Source organism: Anabrus simplex, chromosome 8, assembly GCF_040414725.1.
Source record: "Anabrus simplex isolate iqAnaSimp1 chromosome 8, ASM4041472v1, whole genome shotgun sequence".
Classification (NCBI taxonomy): Eukaryota; Metazoa; Arthropoda; class Insecta; order Orthoptera; family Tettigoniidae; genus Anabrus; species Anabrus simplex.
In genome coordinates this window covers 217842920-217865915 of record NC_090272.1, presented here as the reverse complement: position 1 = coordinate 217865915, position 22996 = coordinate 217842920, and the positions used below count along the sequence as shown (strand labels likewise).

At 38.0% G+C, this 22996-nt stretch overlaps 1 protein-coding gene across 3 annotated transcripts in view; it reads left to right on the top strand.

The window, feature by feature from the left end:
- Positions 1-22996, top strand: part of LOC136879002 (lipase maturation factor 2) — a 105242-nt gene that overhangs the window by 70356 nt on the left and 11890 nt on the right. For all 3 annotated transcript variants that reach the window (XM_067152685.2, XM_067152684.2, XM_068228922.1), the window contains exons 8-10: positions 7511-7716; positions 16573-16813; positions 21088-21304. In XM_067152685.2, coding sequence (XP_067008786.1) covers positions 7511-7716; positions 16573-16813; positions 21088-21304 — 664 coding nt within the window. The remainder of the gene's footprint in view (positions 1-7510; positions 7717-16572; positions 16814-21087; positions 21305-22996) is intronic.

Sequence of the window (22996 nt, the reverse complement as noted above, 5' to 3'; positions counted from 1 at the left end):
GTTAAAAATTAAATAATTGAAAAAGAGGTTCAAGCTATTCAATACATAAAAGAAAGAAATGTAGTGATTACATTCTTATTTAATAGTAACTATAAATGGGACCGGTTTCGACCCTAGTCCAGGTCATCGTCAGCCGTAAAAACATGTAAAACAATGCATATGAAAAAGAAAAAGATTAAGTGAAACTCTGGATCGGAAACATAAATTAACGATGGGGGTAGAAATTGTGAGTCACTTAAAAGAAAACAGTACGTAATATTAAGAATGGTAGTATGGCACACGCAATGATACGCGAAGTCTCACAATGTTTATGAATATTGGAGAACGGTCAAATGGGTTAGTTTCCACACTGTCAGGCACAAAGTCACAACACTATCAAATAATATATGAAGATCATAGATAACTTGAAGTCGCAGACGAATAGATTTGTAGAAGCAAACCGCCAGCTCCCGGTGATTAGCGTGGCACATTCAAGGTCATGCGCTGCGGTCTCGAACGCCAAAGTAGAATGGAGAATATCCTGAAGGTCCAGTATTTGTCTCGGTTGCGGGAAGTTAAGTACGTATATATAGAAATATACAACGCAAATCAGTATAATTGAATGAGTACTTGTGCTCCTGCTAAGTTCTTGGAAAACAGTTTACTTGAAAAAACAATTGTAAAGAGAGAAAAAAATATAGTAAAAAGCGCAATATCGGAAAACAAATGAAAACTTATATGCACAGTGCGCTATTTTTTAAATTGAAAAAATTTTAGGTCATGATTGAAGTAGTCGAAGTTGGCGCAAGACAAGAGTTAAAATTTGAAAGAGGAGAACCGAAATGAAGGTCGAGGGTTTTTTTATTTTTTTATTTTTTTATTTTTATAGAGAAGGTAGAATAAATTAACAGAGGAAGAGTGATAGTGAAATAAGAGAAAGAATAAAGGAAATTGAAGTTAGATGGTATTGAGGAAGGATAAGATAGGGAAATGAAGGAGGGGTAGTTTAGGGTGGGTTAGGAGGGTGGGTTATTGGAGGTAGAAAATGTGGGTGGGAACTTTGTAAGGCATGGAAAATAGAATTGGGGTTTTGGAATTTGGAATTTTTGAGAAGAAGAATTAAGAAGTCAAAAAGGATATTGGGTTTTTCAGAAATGTCATTTAAATTGAAATTAGGGTTGAAGTACTGGTCAAGGTGGATAAAGCAATTTTCAGTAATGTTTAAGAGGGGGCCTTTGTTAATGATTTTAAGTATATTCATGTCATTGTCAATACTGGTGAAACTATGCTTGGAGTCTTGTATGTGCTGTCCTATGGCAGAGAATCTGTTGTATTTAATGGCGTCGACATGTTCAGAGTACCTGATATTGAAGTTGCGGCCAGTTTGTCCGACGTAGGAGGAATTGCAGTTGTTGCATTTGAATCTGTATACACCAGATTTAGAAAAGGCATTAGACTTATTTAGAGATTTAGAGTTGTGTAAGATATCAAGATTTCTATTGTTAGTTCTAAAAGAAATTTTCATGTTATGTTTTTAAAAAATATTAGTTATTTTATAAGCATCCTGAGTGAAAGTGAAGGTGGAAAAAGCAGTTGGTTTTATTGTGTCTTTAGATAAAGTGGTTTTTGGACGGTGTTTGAATTTGTTGATGATGCGGTTTATGAAGGAGTTGTTAAAGCCATTGAATTTAGCAATGTTGCGGATGGTGTTTAATTCGTTATTTAAATCTTTTTTGGACATAGGGGTGTTGAAGGCACGAAAAATTAAGCCATTATAAGTAGCACGTTTATGAGCTTGGGGATGCGAAGAATCTTGTCTTATTGTGGTTGCTGTTTGGGTTGGTTTTCTGAAAATTTTGTAAGATAAAGAAGAAGGATGTCTAGTAATAGTTAGGTCTAGAAAATTAAGAGTTTGGTTGTGTTCTGATTCAAGGGTGAATTTAATGTTAGAGTCTAAGTTGTTGAGATGAAGAAGTGTAGAGGCTGCGTTGGTTGATTCCTCATTTAATATTACTAATGGCTACTGGTGGCTACATTGAAAGTGTTGAATCAGAACACAACCATTTATAGTTACTATTAAATAAGACTGTAATCACTACATTTCTTTCTTTTATGTATTGAATAGGTTGAACCTCTTTTTCAATTATTTAATTTTTAACGTATGCTGTGGTGACAAATATACCAGGAAATACAGTATTTTAAGTTGTGAATGATGAGATATATTGCTGAACAAAGGTAGGTGATGTTATATACAGTAGAAGTCCGCTATAGCGAGTATGGCACATAACAAGAACCCCATTATAAGTTTTTTCTGTCCCTTTAAAATTCCTATATTAAACTGTGTGTTGTCCGTCAGTTACAGCGGGAGCCCTTTTAGTGATGCATCCATTATTACGAGCGATTAAGCGTGCAGACATTTTTCAGTTACAGTTATTTATGCACCCCAGCAATTATATTGAATGCGATTAGTCATCTTCGGTACAGTTTCCTCACTATGTCCACTAGCGAGCTTTCTCGTTGACATTCGAAGAGGGCGTCGGAGTCGATTAGTAATATCTGTAGACAGCTGTTCCATAAAGAAAAATCAAAATGAAAGAGAATATGTTTCCACAATACGAGGAGTGTTTTTTTAAGTAAGATCCGTTTGAAAATGAGTACACAACAAAAGGTTATTTCAAAACAGTAAATTATTTTCAGAAAGTACATACTTCACTCTATTTTTCGACATAGTTGCCAAGGTTGTTCAAACCCTTATCATACCTCGTAACCAATTTTAAAATACCCTCTTCATAGAAACTTGCTGCCTGCTCCGATAACCAAGAATTCGGTGCCGTTTTCACGTCGTTGTCATCATTGTAATGATTGCCACTGAGGTGATGTTTGAGGTGGAGGAACAGATGGTAATTGCTCGGTGCAAGATTAGGACTCTAGGGTGGGTGGTCTAAAACTTCCCAGCCAAAACTGTCCAGTAAATCATGGGCCTGACTTGCAGTGTGAGGTCTTGCATTGTCATGGAGAAGGACAATTCCCTTTGTCAGCACGCCACGTCTTTTGTTTTGAATCACTCTGCGTAGCTTTCTCAGGTTTTGGCAGTATGCTGATGCATTGATAGTGGTTCCTCGTTGCATGAAGTCGACCAACAAAACACTCTCGCCGTGATTTTGCGCTGGGACAGAGTCTGTTTTACCTTCACCTTTACAGGTGAGTGTGTGTGTCTCCATTCCATGCTCTGTTGCTTCGATTCGGGCATGATATGTGAAACCCATGTTTTGTCTCCAGTTACGATCGACTCAAGAAGCCATCACCTTCTTCGTCATAACGAGTCAAGAACTTCATTGCACACTCAGACTTTTAGTTTTTGTGGTCCTCTGTTAGGAGTTTCAGGACCCAACGAGAGCACAGTTTCCTAAATTTTAGGTGCTCATAAACAATGTTGTAAAGCACTGATCTTGACACGTCAGGAAATTTGTTTGAGAGATCTGTTATAGTGAAGCACCTGTTCTCACGAATCTTCGCTTCAACTGAAGCCACCAAATCGTCTGTAATCATTGTGTCCGGTTAAATTTCAGAAAGGCTATTCCAGTGTAAATTTATAGCGAGAAGGTTTTCACTTCTCTACTGGCCTTGATATGTTTTCATGGTTTATATACGGTTAAGTTAGGTGATGCAGTTTGTATAAGAAAAAAGTTTGTTACAGAATGCAATTGATCATCTTCGGTATCGTTTTCTAACTATGTGCACTTGCTAGCTCTTGTCGACATTTGAAGGCGATGTGAGAGTTGATTTTGTAATACCTGTCGATTGCTGTTACTTAAAGATAATTAGAAATGAAAGGACAGCGTGTTTTCATAATAAATACATAAATAACATGGTCACTAGCAGTGTAAATTCATTAGGAATAAAGGCTGATGTAAACGATCATTTAATTTTAATGTTTTATACTGAATTGAAGTAAGAAAGTGAGACACCTCAAGATATGGCAGAGTGCATCACAGATTTCAGAGGATAGTTTGTTTTCTCGCGTCTGGTTAAATTTTGGAAACGCTATTCCCATGTAAATTTATAGCGAGGTGGTTATCATTTCTGTACGGGTGATTGAAATATGTTTTCATGATACATATACAGGTTAGGTGTTGCTGTTTGAATAAGAAAACTGAACCATTTGCCACAGAAGCCTCTGGTGTGATACTGAATTTTTCAGAATTACATTAAACATACTTCCACGAATCGGATTTCAAAAAATAAAAATTAAGCCGCACCAATAAATGAAAATAGCAAGAACCCAAGTAAAACTGAAGAATTCTGGAGTCTTCTAGATGATGAAATGTCAAAAATTCCAAAATCAGATGTTTTATTCTACTAGGTGATTTTAATGCACAGATAGGCAAAGAAAAAGTTTTCAGCAAAACAGTAGGGGCATATCCGGAATACAAAAGAACAAACAAAAATGGCATGAGACTAATTAATCTCTGTAAATCCTTTCACCTAAAATTAATGTCGACCTTCTTTAAGAAACTTCCAAGAAAGGCTAAAAGATGGGTGTCCCCAAATCTGATCTTAGGTGAGTTTCAGTTGGACCCTGTAGCTGTTTCTCAAAAAAGTATTAAGGAAATTATGAATGTTAAAGTAATAAGAAGTGGGGAGTTTGGCTCCGATCATTACCTCTCTAAAATTAAGCTAAAGCTTCTACCTCACAGGAATCAAAGAAGGCCGAGAAAATTAATGAAATACAACATAGATAGGCTCAACATTACACAAGCAACTATAGAAAACTTTCAGGAAGAAATAACTCAGCATGGCAAATGGCCAGAATTATCTAAACAGATTAATAGTGCAGCGAAGAAAGTATTTGGATCAGTTAAAACTAAAAAGAAAGTATGGTGAAATAACGTATGTGAGGAAGCACTTATGGAAAGAACGAAAAAGTGGAAACAATGGAAATATTCCGGGAAGAATGAACACTATGAGCTATTTAAATAACAAAGAAAGGAAACAACAAGAATAATAAGGCAGGTTAAAAGATCTTTTGAAAAATCGCAGCTAGTAGAAATTGAGAATAATTTTGTAAGAAATAACTCCCGAAATTTCTATCAGACCTTTAAGAATAACCTAAAAGGTTATCAATCCCGGAGCATTTGCTTCAGAGATGCAAATGGTAATATTGGCCTTAACAATGCCGAGAATTGTGAGATTCTGGCAAAACACTTCGAACACCTGCTGAACTGCCCTGAGCCAAATCATAAATTAGAATTTTCAGAAATTCAGGAAAATCTAGAAGCTGATTCACCTCCAACAGCGGAAGAAATAAAGGAAGCATTAAAAAATCTTAAAAATACAAAGCTAGTGGGGAAGACTCCATAACAGCTGAACTTTAAAATGGGCTAAACCAAAAATTATAGAAGATCTACAAATAATCTTTGAAGAAATTTGGGAAACAGAAAAGATCCCAGAGGATTGGAAAGTGGCTCTAATACACCCATTACACAAGGAGGGTAACAAGCAAGATGTCAACAACTACAGAGGTATATCTCTCTTGCCAGTTGCTTACAAGATATTCTCAACAATACTGCTAAATAGAGTAAAATCGACACTGGACAGTCAATTGGGTGAATATGAAGGTGGATTTGGAGGAGGAAGATCTTGCTCCGAACAGATTTTCAACCTGAAATCTATAATTCGACACAGATTAATAAACTCCAAAGACATAGTTGTAACATTTATTGACTTTAAGAAAGCTTTTGACTCCGTTGATAGGGAAACCCTAGATAAAGTAATCCGTGAATATGGAGTTAAAACTAAATTGGCAAACCTAATTCGTGAAACACTTACAGACACTATCTCGAAAGTAAAATTTATGGGTGGAGTATCTCGACCTTTCAAAATAAATACAGGTGTCAGGCAGGGCGATGGTCTATCTCCACTCCTTTTCAATTGTGTCATGGAGAAAATTGTAAGAATTTAGAATGAAAAACTGAAAGAATATAAAGTATTGCCACTCATGCTGGGGAAGAACAAAGGTGTTGCAATAAATTGCCTAGCATTTGCAGATGACTTTGCCATACTTTCAGAAAGCCTTACAGATGCAGCAATGCAAGTCAATCTCCTTGAAAAGACAGCCAACATGACAGGCTTGAGAATCTCTGCCGAGAAAACAAAATTTTTGACGTATATAAAAAGTGCCCCAAAGTTTGTAGTAACAGATATTGGTCAAATAGAAAAGGTAAAGAAATACAAATATTTGGGTGAGACAATTCAAGAAAATGGTTTAGAAAAATCTGCTATAGAGGAGAGGATACAAAATATGGAAAGAGCGTACGGTATAACTAAGAATACTTACAACAAAAAGTGCTTATCAAGAAAACTTAAAATAAAGCACTACAACACAGTAGTGAAACCAGAATGCCTTTATGCCAGCGAATGTCTAGCACTGAACTAAAAGCTTGATAAAATAGAAATATTAGAAAGAAGAATTATAAGGAAAATATTAGGTCCTCTAAGAATTGCAGAGTTTTGGAAATTAAGAAGTAACAATGAAATTTACCAGAACGTAGAAAACATATCAGAAACAATAAGAAAAACGAGATTGATATTTCTTGGACACATTTACAGAGTGGATGACAATAGACTAACTAAACGAATCTTCAAGTACCTTTGGGAAAAGAAATAAACTACCACCTGGATTCAAGAAGTCAAGAAAGACCTGGAGAGGAACAACATACGAGAAGTTTGAAAGAAAGATTTTTAGGAAGAGAGTCTTACAAAAGGAAGGATTCCAAGGGAGGAAGGAAAAGAAGACAGTCACAAAGTGGACTGAAGACAGGAAAAAGAAACACAGTGAAACAATGAAAGAATACTGGAAGAAAAGGAAAGAACCCCTAAGGAGGAACAATTGAAATTGTAACGTGGTCCTTAGAAGGCCGGAACACAAGAAGAAAAGAAGAAGAAAAATTAAGCCGTACTGTGGATGTCATCCCCGAAAAGGCAAGTTCTGGACAAGCTGATTGCCATTGCATGCAAATTTTAATGTGTGTGGGTTGTTTTTTTTTTTTTTTTTACGAAAAATCTGATGTAATGACAATCCGCTATAGCGAGTAAATTTTTCACCGTTATGAGTTCTTGCTATAATGGACTTCTACAGTAATTTGTGTGGACATATAATTGTTTTTACAGATTTAATCATTTTTGTAGTGTTGGTTTTCTTATGCCACATCTTTTTTTACTTTTTGCAGATTTTGGTATTTTTAATTGTGTATGTTTATTCTTCAGTAATAATGATTATAACAAACATCTGTTCTTTTGGTATTTTGTATAATTTTTCATTAACTCTCCTTGATGTTGCAGTATTTCTTCAGTTCAATTTTTTTCCCTTGCTACAATGTCCTGTTTTTTTCATTCCACGCTGTGTGTTCATTTTCTCTTGATTGCATCTATAAAGCTGATTGATGCAATCCTTAAAGACAATGTTATGCCTTTTTGAATGTGTTTTTATTGAAATATTCAATATTCTTAATTATTTTATAATTTGTTTCAGCTTTCACTCGCCAGGAATTTGACTATGCACTTGCCAAGGCTCTTCCTGTGACAGTGTACTTAGGATTAGCATCTCTGTCATTCATCATAGTACAGGCTGTATTCTCTTCTATTATGGACACTGTAGGAAATTTTGCTAAGCTACGCACTGTACTTTCTACTCTTTTCTATGCTGGAGCTGCTATCTTCATCTTTGGGCTAAGCATTGTAAGTGCAAAAGTTCTTTAATAATATGGATCTGATACTCTTAAACTGGTGTGAGTAATATATAACGAAGGGCTTGAAAGTAGATAGCTCCTGTCACATCTGACTCTAAATGAGATAAAAACCAAAGCATGTTTGAAATAAATACGTAAATCATATCACCAACATTCTTTTATATTTTATTACGTTAGTGAATGTGTTTCGAAATGTTCCATTATTAAGTTCATGTGTGTTTGTGCAGTCATTGTTGTAAAATATATTAAATATTGAAAATGTAGTTTAGATTTGGAATAGGGCTTCCTTGCCAAAAGAGTTCAAATTCTTTAGTGAATTTTTTCAGACTCATTTTGGTATAAATTCATCTGAACTTCTAGCACTAATATGGGCAGCTTCATCATCACTGTTGCACACAAATAGCTTTCTTTTGGGGAGTGGCAAATTACTGCTCAGTTTCTCACAATCTTGTAAAACTAATGGCATAGGATTGTTTAGTTGAAAGAATATCAAGTTAACCCAGGAAATCTAGAAAAAAAATTACTGCGTTCTGCGATTTTGTTGACATATAGCCTTAGGAATATGCGAGGGCTATGCCGAAAGTTTTTAGCAGTGTGTGCCCTTTTTTTTAATTTTTTTTTTATTTTTTTTTTATTTTTTGCAAAATAACAATTACAACTTTTCAAAATACTCTCCATTAGCGTGTATACTCCATTCTCTGAAACCACTTCGAAAACTTCAAAGTCCAAGCTTCTTTTGGGATGTCGCTTAGTGCAATCTCGTACGCTGCAACGGCATCTTCATCTGACAAAAAACGCTGCCCACAAATTTTTTCCTTGGTCTTGGGGAACAAAAGAAGTCACATGGGGCCAGGTCAAGCGATAGGGGGGGGGGAAGAGGTAACACTCACACTTTTCTCTTTTTTCAAAAAGTTTATTGTTCTGGCAGCCCTGTGCACAGATGCATTGTTGTGATTCAGCAGAAGGTGCCCACTCTTGGACTTGTGGTGCTGTGACCTCCATGTGGCGAGACTTTGAGAAGACAATCATTCACGTACCATTCAGCATTGACTGTACGTGTGTCCAAGGTCACAGAAGTGAGATGCCCCATGTTTGTAAAAAAAAAAAAAAGTTGCCACCATCTTCTTTCCAGAGCTCAGACTTCGTCAAACTTTTGTGGGTGGTTCTCCCCTAGAAAGCACCACACAATACATAGTCTCTTCATTTCAGGGTCATAATGGTAGACCTATGTTTTATCACCTGTGACTATATTGTAGGTGTCTTGGGACTGCCCTCCATTTAATTTTTCTAGCATGAAATGACACCAGTCCTCTATCGCCTCCGTTTTGCTTTCTGTCCGTGAATGTTGCACCCAGCAGGCATATCTCTTGGTACGGCCTAAATAATTGTGAACGATGGTCTGTGCTGTTATTGACCCAATATTTAGGGTCTCGTCAATGTCACAAAATGTAAGATGTGGATCTTCTTCCATCATTTTCCTCACAGCAACGATGTTTTCCTGAGTCACAGCTGTTGCTGGTCGGCCGGGACGGGGTTCATCTTCACTTGACTGCCGACCCCTTGAAAACTCTCAAAACTAATTTCCAACTGTGGCCCTAGAAGGGGAAGCCTCACCAAAAACATGCAGCAAAAAAGAATGGCGTTCTTCGGCAGGTAAATTCTTTTTATAATCATAAAAATTCATTGCATGGAAATCTCGGCACGATGGATCCATCTTGCATCGTGTCTGATTCAGCACTGCCTTGCTTTCTTCATGTGCTGTGGGGGAACCACCGCTGGGAGATGAGCGCACGCATGTTCCAAGGTTGAGAAACATCGTTTTTCCAAATGGAAAGAATCTCATTGTCCTCACAATTGCGGTTTAAGGGCTGCTAAAAACTTCCGGTTAGCCTTCATACAGATGTCAATATCTCAGTTTTCACCAAAACATGAGACTATCTGGTCCAAAGACTTTCATATACAGTAAAACCTCGTTAAGATGTTTCTGTAGGGGACAACAAAAAGGAACATGTTAAGTGAGGAAACCTACTACTGAATATACGAATGAGTTATCCAACAGAGATATGGGAACACTAGATGAGATTTTTTCCAACATGAGGGCATTTTTATGTTGTCTATCAGCGGGTACAGCAAAAACTATATCTACCATTTCTAAAGATTAGAGGAATGTATTAAAAGGTATGAAAAACACCAGAGAACAAATATCAAAACCTTTTCCGCTGGGGCTTATAAAAGAACAAGTGATCTGAAAGGTGTCAAAAACACCCAACAAATATGAAAACATGTGCATGGGGGCCAGTAAAAATATCAAAGTATTATTGCAGATCACATTTCTAAAACAAATGTTAGTAGAAGCCTGTTATTATGGAGCAGTGGGTTATTAAACGTTATTTTCTGGTCACACTCTTAGACAGTGAATTGGAGGTTACACTCGACCATGAGCGACCGGGAGGAATGACTTATGGTCTCCATTTTGAATAAACTTTGACCAATTCGAGTGATAGTCGAAACTCGAAGGTGCAAGTTCAACATTCGCTACCTCTGCACGCTTTAAGATGCAGACGCCAGTCCACTTTCCAACAGATTTTAATTTTATACTTAACCAAGTATACATTGGAGGATCAAAAAGTGGTGTCGTGGTTAATTGACTTGCCTTTGCTGATGACCTCGTGCTGCTATCTGGGAATACTGACACAGCTATAGAACAGCTGAATGCACTAAAACTACAAGCAGAAAAAGTAGGACTATAGATTTCTTTCAGAAAAACTAAATATATAACAAACATCAAAATAGCCCCTTGGTACCTGAAGACAGAACACAGTAAAATAGGAAGAATTGATAGCTTTAAGTACCTGGTGAAATAGTGCAATTGAAAACTAATGAAAGAGAAGCAAGCAACACCAATCGGGGGAAGGTGGCTGCGACTTTTTGTAGGACATATCCTGTACACAAGAAGAAAACCATCTCCAGGCGAACTAAACTGAGGCTTTACTCTACAGTGATTAAAACGGAATGTCTGTACGCTAGTGAATGCCTCCAAATGTCAGGGAAAGTGGGACTGAGAGAAGCTGAGAAATGCGAAAGAAAGATCCTTCGCAAAATAATGGGCCCAAAGATTGTGGACGGACAGTATAGGTTGCGAGGAAGGGAAGAACTTTACTGTGACAATGAAAGGCTAATTGAGTCCATGAGAAAACTGAGATTATTCTATGGGCATTTATTTAGAATGGATGAGAAGAGACTAACGAAAAGAATTTTCACAATACTAGACAGCAGACTTAGTGTCAAATAGTTCAGGAGGCGAGAAAGGATTTGAAACAGGTGGGACTAAATTCAGGACACATCTCAAACCGAACAAAGTTTAGGTCAGTGGTCGACAAATTCCAGGGATTCTATAACTGACCAAAACTTGACCGTGGGTGGACGGAAGAAAGAAGACAGGCTTCCAGAGAAAGGCTGCTAAAGTTTTGGGCTGTGAAGAAGACTTCCAGAAACAAGTAACTGTTACCTTATGTGATCTCTTAACGGCCGTAAACAAAAGTATAGATATATGTGTGTGTAAGGAATTTCATGACTTTTTTCCGTATCCATAACTAGGCTATAACAAGAAAAATATGCACCACGTTAGCTAATTTCACACAATTATGTTCATAATCCAGATATAGACTACTGCATCACATGACAAATATTTGCTACACTTAACTGTACCACTCAACACAAAATAAATGTCTAACTTCTGAATGAAATGCGAAATACAAGCACAGATAGGCTCATTATGTTATTCAGCAATCTCGCTGCTAACCGGCAAGCAAAACTGAACATTCTTGAGTCATCGGCTTGATCCCCAAACGTGAAACTTATCCTGTGGAGTTCAGGAATTCAGTGCCTTTCCCGTAACCACGCAACTGTGGTGACAGCTGTTACCTGCGTTGGAAATCGCGTTTCTTTCACAAGGGATGGCAAATAACATTTTCAGGGCTGGGAAGTGTGATCGTACTCATTCTAAGTGATAACAGCAAAATTGGTATGTTTACGTGTTCCTAATCCAGATATAGTCTACCATATCACCGGGTGAGTGTGGTTAGGGACATGCAGCCGTGAGCTTGCATCTGGGAGATAGTGGGTTTGAACCCCACTATCGGTAGCCCTGAAGATGGTTTTCCGTGGTTTCCCATTTTCTCATCGGGCAATTAAAGAGGCAGAGTAAATGTTCTCACCTCATACCCGACCCCGTATAGAAACTGGACAAGGGTTGGACAAACTGTGGGAACAAGGAACGATGTGGACAGGGGTTCTTTACATGATTAGAGGAAATATAAAGCTCGTATTGAACAGACAAACTAACCACCAGGCACTTCACAGACGAAAAGTAAAGTTTCCAGAAATCGAAAATAGGATGTACAAATATGTAACAACAGTTTGGATATGCAGCCATGATGGTGTGCCTGTTGAAAGCTATACCAATAGCAAAGAGAGTTAAAAATTACAGGTTGTATAGCTAACCATGGATGGCTCACATATTTTTTGAATGAAATAACTGAAAGTTTTTATATTAAAACTAACATTGGGTAACATCTCGTGCCCAATTATGAGGAAAATTTATGGAAATGAACATTCATTCACCCTGGCTGCACCATATATTAAGTGGAGGTTTCTGTGTTTTAAATGATATAGGCTTCTGAACGCCCCAGTAACACAATGCATTTTTAACGTAGTTGCACTTGTACCTTGGTGTAGATAATCATGCATTTTCAAAGACCTTTTTTGAAAAGTTGTGACTGAACTAAGTATAACATTAAAAGCGATTGGTTGGTAGACTATGTCAAAACGGAAACGACAGAAAATTGTGAATACATCCAGTAACTGGTCACTCTTACAGTGTTACTTAACATGTGTAGCCGGTAAAATTTGTATCCTTTACTAGACGATTATTAGTTGCAGTCTATTCATCTTTGTTGACCTTGAGGACAGCTTCATACTTAGATATTACGCAGCAACGTCCGTAGCATCTAGCACCTCAGCACATATGTTAAGTTTTAAAACATCTTTCTGTAGCCTTATATTGCCCTCATAGCTGAAACTGAGAAAGAGATAGAGACCTCACTAAAGAAACTGAATGATCTACTAAAACTAAAATGTAATATGAAGGTTAACAAAACAAAAACCAAGATAATGAAATGTACTCCGGATGGTGAACAGGATGCTAATGTTTGGTTGGAAGGAGAAAAATTGACTCAAGTAAATCAGTGCAGTTATTTGGGAAGCATCATTACATCTGATGGGAGGTGTGAAAAGGACGTCCGTTCTCGAATAGCCCAGGCTAAAGAAGCTTTCAATAAAAAAAAGAAGCCTATTGACCTCCAAGGCAATATCACTACCAGTAAGAAAGCATTTCATTAAGAGCTTCATTTGGAGCATTGCGACCTATGGCTCTGCAACTTGGACTCTATTACAGGCTGATAAAAAAGAATAAATGCATTTGAAATGTGGTGCTGGCGTCGAATGTTACAAATTCCCTGGACTCACAGGCTAACAAATGAAGAAGTTCTCATGAGAGCTGAAGAAACCATCAGTCTAGAGAAAACGATCGTGAAAAGAATATGTAGTTGGACAGGTCATTTACTCCGGCATTCATCATGGTGCACCACACTGCTTGAAGGGAAACTGGAAGGAAAGACTAGAAGAGGACGACCTAGAGCGGGGTTCCTCAATGGCATTAAAGGGCAACGTCCATATCAACTAATCAAGCAGCTGGCTCAGGATAGAAGGTCGTTGGACGAGGACAGTCATGCTACCCACCAACCATCAGGTTGAGGAGAATGAGAGAGAGATACCAGCTCAGGATTGCCTTGAATTTAGTTACTGGAACTTTTAACTCTGACACGTCCAGGGCCCTTGTTATCTTCACAACTTATTGATAATCCCATTATTGTATCCCCTGCTTGGATCCAGTAACAAGCCCGTCAGTTTTAATTTCCTTTTCCCGGTGGTTTAACGTTGCACTGACACATCAAAGGTTTTTGGCGATGCAAAGATGGGAAAGAGCTGGGATTGGTGAAGATAGTGGCCAAGGCCTTAATTAAAGTACAGCCACAGCATTTTTCTGTCTTGGTCGTTTGAATGTTTCCCTTATATGCTGATATTCTTCAACTCTACTGTGCAAGCCACGGGAAAGAGTGGTATCTGCGCATAGCCTGTCGAATCACATCAAGGGTTCTGCTCGAAGCTTAACATCCCCATTTGACCAGTTAGTTGCCATCAACAGTCATATACCCTGGCTCCATGTGAGCACTGCAGAAAGGTTTGGAACTGAACCCAGGCTTTTAGGATGCTAGATATCAGGAACTGTATACTACCATCTCTAGTACCCTGCTGGCCAACACTTAGTTGGTTAAAAAAAAATAATAATAACCAAAGGAACTCAAACCAGCTACTAACAACGGTGTTGCACCGTTAAGAGTTATTGAAAACCTTCCAAGAGCTGGACATAAAGTGGGATAGATTTTATTGTATATACACAAATATATTTATTTTACATTTTATGGCCTTCATTGGACCACTAGTCCATTATACAATGGATTTTGCGATTTTCTCTCAGCCCAGTACTTCTTCATTCTCTTGGATCTTGATTATCTCTCCTCGTCTGAAATAGCTTTTCCCATGGTTTGTCTGTTGATCTTGGACTGTAGTCTGGTGTCTGTTTTTTTGAGTGTCTTGATTCTGTGGGTCTTGTTTTTTAAATATACACAAATTACTATACATTCAAATAATTTACTTTGCATATAGGACCATGCAGATACATAAAATCAACATAATGTGCAGCCATCTTGATTCTTACAGCTAAGTCCCCATAAGAGCCTCAACTGTTGTTCATGTTTGGGATAGCTAAACTAAAGAATATTATTGCATATTGTACACGAACTTCGTAATACATAATTTCAACCCAACTTCTGGATAAATGTGCTATCGGTTGCATAAGTCTAACAGGCAGTTGTAGTACAGGTCCTTACAAAAGCTACTTTGCACCAATCTTAACGTATGGAGCAGAAAACAGGGTGGGCATCAAGGACCCCAAAATACAGGCAAGCAAAATGAAGTTGCTGATAAGTACACTGAAAAAAACAAGAGGGGGATCATGTAAGGAATACACATCTAAAGGAGAGACTCAGAATAAACAGTCTCTGTGAAAGAATAAAATGGTTACGTTTCGGATGGTTTGGACGCCTGCAGAGAATGGAGGAAAGGAAAATGCCCAGACAAGTACTTCCAATGAAAGTAAAAGGTACACTTTGAAACACCAAACATATTTTGCAGCTTATACATTATTACTACATTCTGCATTGTGCAAAACCCACAATTTGAAGTTAATATCATAATCTCAGTTCAGAGACCGCAACTGGTGTAGAAGCCTCGTTCGCCGATCCATCGCTTAAGATGGAACGACGTGGGATATGTATTAAACTACACAATCTGCTGTGTCTGGAATAATCACCAAAAGTGAATGCCTTAACTCAATGATTCCAACCCAAACTACAGCAGCCATTGGTCAGAAGGCATGAATTGAAAAAAAATTACATAACTAGAGAAATTTCGGCTTAATCGTGATTTGAGCTCAGCTGCGATGCTCATGTCACGCAAGCCAGTACAGTTTTAGGAAATGAAACAAATAGACCTTTAAGAAAATGATCATTTAAAACATTAGGGTGCACTTACAAAGCTATTCTATATTTATTGTAGGATTTTAATGTAAAGACATCGTCTTATATTCACGCTAATATTGTACGTGTGCATGCAAAGATCTTTTAATGAATTCCACTTTACTGAAAACTCCACTTATAAGTAACAGATTTTGTGTATTTCAAAACATGCATTTTAACAGAAATTTGCAAGTCATATGAGTAATAGATTAGTTGGTCTGCTTTTTCAATAGTGTGGAGCTTTTCTTTAACTGTGAACAACCTAGAACAAGAACTCTCATTAGTCATCCTAAACACGTCCTATTACTTAAAGTTATGTAAGTGCGCGCTTCTCATTTGTGGTGGGTACAGAATTGCCAACAGAGCAGGTGGATAATATCAACTTCCAGATTTTTGTATATTAGGAGCATTTTACCAACTTTTCTGCCAATAATACCCTCATTTCAACTTTTCACCACCAGATTTAAAAAAAACTTGTAGTGATTATTTGTGTATGAGTGGTAATATGCCTTGCACAAGAAATGCTTGGTCTGTGGTTGGTCCTGTGAATTAAAATTCTGGCTGTTGCAACTCCTAAATGTGCTAGAGAGGGAAATTTCATTGTTATTGTTTAGTGATTTGCATATTTTATATAAAGTAAATTTTTAGGATCAAAGTATAGCCCATGAAATAACATTAATTTGTCTCCCTGAATTCTACAGAAAGAAAGAAATAAATAAATAGAGATTATTAAGAAGTACTAACAAGATAAATGTTTCCTTTCAGAATGAATATGAATGAAATCCTGTTGTTATTTAGAATGCTTATATGGAAGAGCTTACCAGTAGATTTACTGGCAAATTTCCAGCTGTATCATATTTTCTGTCCAGTAGTGTGTAGAGAGATGTTAAACTTCTTATCTAGTACTATCTTAGTGACTTCTAGGTTAAAAGCTCATTGATGCCCTAGCTTGGTAATTTGTCCATATACCAGAAGAGGCATAACCTACCAAAAGAAAACAATTCATGTATGTGTCTTTCAGTCTTCTTCCCCCTCCTATATTTTGTCTATGCTTAATATAAATATTATAGTTACTTTTCCTTCACTACTGGTTTAAATTGTCTTGGTAATGAGAAGAATTTCAACATTTCTGTATATGGCTATTACAGGTTCCATATTCTACTCTCCATCCTACTGGAAATAGCACTGTGGTACCTGCTTTCCGTATGTGGCACTCACGGCTTGACCACCTCCATCTTGTCAATGCATATGGCTTATTCCGAAGAATGACTGGCGTTGGTGGTCGTCCGGAGGTGATCATTGAGGGCAGTGACCACATTGAGGGACCTTGGCAAGAGTATCACTTCTTGTACAAACCAGGAAATGTTAATGCTACTCCTCCATTTGTAGGTAAGCCATTGACCCACTTCTGTATGCTAAAAACTTTTCCATGTCAAAAGTTACGAATTTTTCATGATTGTAGAATGGAATAGTCTACTATCCCAGGATTAAACAAAGTTGTCTGCTCTTGATGTTAATTTTCCCAGGTAACATCTGTTGCTAAATGATCATTATAATTTCTCCTTATAAAGATTCAACAAGGTAAGTACAAGCTTGATTCCTCTCCACTTTGCTCTAACCCTCCACCAATCCTTGTCATTATTTTCCAGGCCAGGTTCTGTTATCTTGTATCAAGTATCCATCAAAGTTGGGCTTTCTATGGCCTGTCCTTCATTTGTATTTCTAATGTGTTGTCATTTATTCATTCATCAATTTTCTACATTCATTGTATCATGATAAGTTGATTTCCTGAACATTCAGAGTACAATAAAAGTTTTATTTCAGGTAGCCTAATGCTTTCACTGAATTATACAAAACATAATTAACATATGTAAAAAAAAAAAAAAAAAAAATGTAGCAAGTAGCTCATCTAAACATAGCAGGAGAATAAAAATGAGGGGAAAATGACTGGTCCTGTAATATCATCAGTTAGAAAGTCATATGAGGTAGCACTGTAGAATGGCAGTTATACTGAAGATGATGCATAGTGCGCTGTCGAAACGTTTTGTAGTTCAGCTACCATTTGGGCGTAGGATAACAGTAGCTAGTAATGAGAAAGCAGAGTGCACAATTTGTAGCTTTATGGAAGTATGCAAGATATAGTCTACCTTAAGAGGAAGCAAATAGCAATGAAGAGCATGAAATGGACGTGTGACACCATAGAAATCAGAAGTGGATGGTACAAGAGAAAACAGACTGAAGTCAATAAAATATATGAGAAAGGACAAATATTACACTTACGTGTGACATATTACCAGTTCTCTAATCTTATCATGATATATCTAAGGACCTAGGTCATTAGGATATAGGATCAAAAACCATAATAAGACACTCAGTTGAATGATTAAAATCGAGGCATTTTCCAAGTGAAAGATATGTAACAGCAGCATGAACAAGCAACAAAATTACTACACATCTAACACCACCCTTCATTTACTTGTGAGTAAAAACATTCTATCAACCATTGACATACTAGTGGATGATGAATATCCATCTCGACCTTAAATATAATACTTCTGTATTCAAGTTTGATTCTTCCCAACCAAGTATACATTTATGAATTTCATAACGAAGAAGACGTCGACTATAACGAGTAAGTCATGTAACGAGAACCCCATTATAATTACAGTTTTTGTCTGTCCCTTCAAAATTGCCATATTAAACCGTGTATTATCCTTCGCTTACAGCAAGAGCCATTATTGCGAGCAATTAAGCGCGCACGATTTTTTCTGTTACTGATATTTGTACACCTAGTGATTATATTGCATGCGATCAATCATCTTTGGTATCGTTTCCTCGCTATGTCCACTAGTGAGCTCGCTCATCTGCATCCGAAGGCATTGTTGGAGTCTAGTAGTAATACCGTCGACTGCTGTTCCGTAAAATGGAAATGAATGAGGAGAAAATGTTTTCGTAATAAGTGTGTACATAACGTGTACGATGGCCATCGTTAACTCTTTAGTAATAAAGGCTGAAGTAAATGATCACTTAATTTTAATGTTATATACTAAAAATAAGTAAGAATTCAATTCACCTCAAAATATGGCAGAGTACATCATGGAATCAGAGGATAGTTTATATTTTCTCGAGTCTAGTTACATTTTAGAAAGGTTGATCCCATTTAAATTTGTAGCAAGGAGGTTGTCATTTCTCTACATGCGCTTGAAATATGTTTTCATGATACATATATGGTTAGGTTAGGTGATGCTGTTTAAAGAAAACTGGAAAGTTTGCCACAGTGGCCTCTGAAGTGATACTATAATTTTTTCAGAGTGAAATTGAAAATACTTTCACATAGTATCGGATTTTGAAAAATAACAAACCCTGACTTTCACGAAAAATACTTTGATTTTCGGATGCCTCCTTGTTGTTACCTTAGGTACCTGGATGTCTTTCAGGTCTGCCACTAATAGCCAGTGGTCGCTGTTAAGGTTCTCGCTGTCAAGTATGGGAACTCCTTGACAAGGAAAAGATCGGATAAAAAGACAGCTACCAACTGATGTTATGAAGAGCAGAGAAGAAGAATGGAACAGATTGGAGAACGTTCTAGTGAAGGAAGCCATTGAGGTATGTGGGAAGACAAGCGCAAAAGATGAGAGAAGGAAACACCCTGGTGGAACACAAGGATAGAAATTTGGCTAGGAGAGAAAAGGACCGTGAAAAACTAAAGTCACAGGATATACGAGATGAGGTGAAAATCAGAATCCTTGAACAAGTGTACCGTGATAAGAAACTAAAAGCCAAAAGAATAATTGAGGAGGAAAAGTTGAAATGTTGGGACGACTTCACTCAGAAACTGGACGAAGACAGCAAGGAAACATAAAGTTGCTGTACAAAGTGGTCAAAAACGGAAGAAAACCAATGGATACCATAAAGGCTCTTGAAGGTAGCTATGTAAATGTGATCATGTGGCATCAGGGAGGTCTGGAATCACTTTGAAAATCTGCTAAATGGGACAACAAAAGAGCTGAAGAACACAAAATCAGTTGTGGAAGAATACACTGAAGAACCTCCGATAACATGGAAACAGAAACAGCCTTGAAGAAAATGCCCACTGGAAAATCACCGGGATATGATGTTAGCACTGATATGATCAAAGCAGCAGGGATACAAGGTCTACAGTGGTTGCATAGAGGACTCGGTGCAGTCTGGAATGACAATAAGATACCTGCAGACTGGAACAAGGGTGTAGTCATTCCACTATTCAAGAAAGGAAAAAGGCTACAATGCACAAACTACAGAGGAATAACTCTATCACATGGGCTGAAAATCCTGCAAAAAGTCATCGAACAGAGACAGGATCATTTTAATTTTTAATTTTTTTTTTTTGCTATTTGTTTTACGTCGCACCGACACAGATATGTCTTATGGCGACGATGGGATGGGAAAGACTTAGGAAGTGGAAGGAAGCGGCCGTGGCCTTAATTAAGGTACAGCCCCGGCATTTGCCTGGTGTGAAAATGGGAAACCACGGAAAACCATCTTCAGGGCTGCCGACAGTGGGGCTCGAACTCACAATCTCCCGATTACTGGATACTGGCCGCACTTAAGCGACTGCAGCTATCGAGCTCGGTGGATCATTTTAAAAGAGCAACTAGAAGAGCAAATGGCTTCAGAGGTAATAGGTCAACAACAGACCTAATTTTCAGCATCCGAATGTTGATAGAAAAACGCTGGGATCTCTTCATGATTTTCTTGGATGTCGAGAAAGCATATGACAGTGTGACAAGAGAAAAGATCTGGGATTGTCTAAGGAGAAATGTGCCTGAAGTATTAGTGAGGAAAATTCAGAAATTATGAGGACTGTACAAGCTGTGTGAGGGTTGACAGTGATTATTCATCCTGGTTCCAGACCAAGAGTGGAGTACAACAGGGAAGTGCGCTGTCACCACTACTGTTCATCACTGTAATTGATGAAATGAGATCCATCAAGGAAACATCACCGGGCGAGTTGGCTGTGCGGTTAGGGGCGCGCGGCTGTGAGGTTGCATCCGGGAGATAGCGAGTTCCAATCCCACTGTCGGCAGCTCTGAAGATGGTTTTCCGTGGTTTCCCATTTTCACACCAGGCAAATGCTGGGGCTGTACCTTCATTAAGGCCATGGCCGCTTCCTTCCTGTTACTAGGCCTTTCCTGTCCCATTGTCGCCATAAGACCTATCTGTCAGTGCAACGTAAAGCAAATAGCATCATCCAGTATTGACATTTGGTATCACTAATCTTTTTTTTTTTTTTTTTTTTCAATACCATTTCCCTGGAAAATCGCAAAATGCGTAATAAATACGTGCACAAAACAATTGTATCGCATACAGTGTGCATTGTACAACTCGCAGTTACACGAGAATAAACACAGCGAGATACTGAGGGATTTTCCTCTATGAGCATATTTGTGTACCTCCTCGGCTAGTAAAGCTGCAAAATTTGAATGGAAAATATCTGTCTATGCCCTAAGAAAAAAAAAAAAAAAAAAAGTAGAGTAAATATTTCCACCCACAAAGAGTTAAGATAACAGAATGGTAATTAAATTGCTTATTATAACATAAAGTGGTAATGCACTAATATATAAACAGTACCTAGATAGTACTCACATAGGCATTTGTTATTTAAAATGTTGTGATGTTTCCAGCTCCTCACCAGCCACGGTTGGACTGGCAGATGTGGTTTGCAGCTCTTGGCACCTACCACCAGAATCCTTGGATCATGAGTTTGGCGTATAGGTTGCTCCATGGGCAACAGGAAGTGCTGCACCTGCTAGATGTGTCCAAGAATCCATTCCCTAACAAACCTCCCAAGTATGTGAAGGCTAGCCTGTACCACTACCACTACACACCTTGGAGTCAGAGGTGAGTACCACACACACAATTTCAGTTCCCAACATAGTAATTGTTTAATATTACAAAGTTGTGAGCATTGAGAAGGAGCACAGTGGAATTAACACATTTACTCGTATAATGTCCACAGCAAAATTCTGTTACTCAAGTGAGCCTTGTTAATATTGCAATGGCAACAGGAATTCTTTGCAGAATTCTACACTCTCTAGTCTTGCACTCCTGAACATAGTTGCCTACATGAAAAGAGTCTGAAGCATAATACCTAAGAACTATAGGCAACTGCTGTTTGTCTGCGGGAAACTCTTAACCTATTTTCAATTTCTTATAGTACCTTGTTCATTATGCTTTGGTAATTAGGTATCTTCATAAAAAACTGTTCTCATAACTCTAAAAAGTCTTTTTCTTAGTATGGGTTGTCCTTTGCCTTCATTTTATAAATAGTCTTCGTGCAGCAACAAAACTTAACACGTCTTCTACATGCTAACATTTTAAGATTTTAACAGCTGTTAAGAGGTTTTTACACAGGGCTACTGCCATGTTAATTTAATACAAGTATTAACAATTTGTTACAGTTAACAATACTTGATGAAAGCCATTTTGTTAAATTATGTCTTAAGTCTCCCTAACAGCAGTGCTAATACTTAACATTCGTTAAAGAAACCAGGTGTATGGCTTGCCCCATCTGTTGTTCAAGGCATTTTATACTTGCTGGCAGGTGCTAACAAGATGCTGCTCCCCTGGGGAACAGAACTTTGACAGGTGTTTCACTAAAGTACAGACACTTGAGTAAAGGTAGTCTTACATGCCATTAGGATGTGCAGTCCTCTTCTGCCTTCAAAACCGTTCACCATGTTCTCATGTAACCCTGGAAACAAGCCCTTACAGAGTGCTGCCAGCCAGATTAAGGTGCTTTGTTTTAAGAGATGTTGACTTACTTGACTTATTTCCTGTTGTTCCTCCTGGAGCATAGGGCTTCCGTGAAACACTTCCACCTGTTCCTATTGTTGGCTAACCTCTTCACTTCATTCCAAGTTTTTCCCAATGTTAGACATCCTCTTCGATCGTCCTTTTCCAGGTCTTCTTCGGACGTCCGCGCTTTCTGGCGCCTTGGGGGTTCCAGTCGAGCGCTGTCTTTTCAATGGCTCCAGCGGGCTTCCTTAAAGTATGTCCTATCCAACGCCATTTTCTCTCCCTTATCTGCATTTCAATTGGCTGCTGGTTAGTTTCTTCCTATAGATCTTCATTTGAAATAACATCCGGCCATCTTCTGTTGATACGTCTTAGACAGTGATTCACGAAGACTTGCAGCTGTTTAGTCATCTTCTGGGTAACTTTCCACGTTTCACAGTTGTAAAGCAGAACGGACTTAACATTTGTGTTAATTAAGAGATGTTGCTCCTCTATTACTCGCTTTGTCCTAGCTTGTGACAGGTACAGCATGGGTTCCCAAGCATTGGGCCCTAGTTGGCGGGCTTAATAATTTACATGTTAACCCACCCCTTAGTGTATGCAGCACAATGGTATGCCCATTGGTCTGCTCTGATAATAGGCAATGGTGTCTGCTATGTGGATTTTGTAGTAGTTATTTGCTTTATCGAAAGAACAGCTTTCGGCTATAGTTTGAGCTGTCTGTTATTGCCAAGAGATGACTCATATATTCGCAGTCATTTACGTATAAAACCTTGGCACACATTTCAGGTTTCG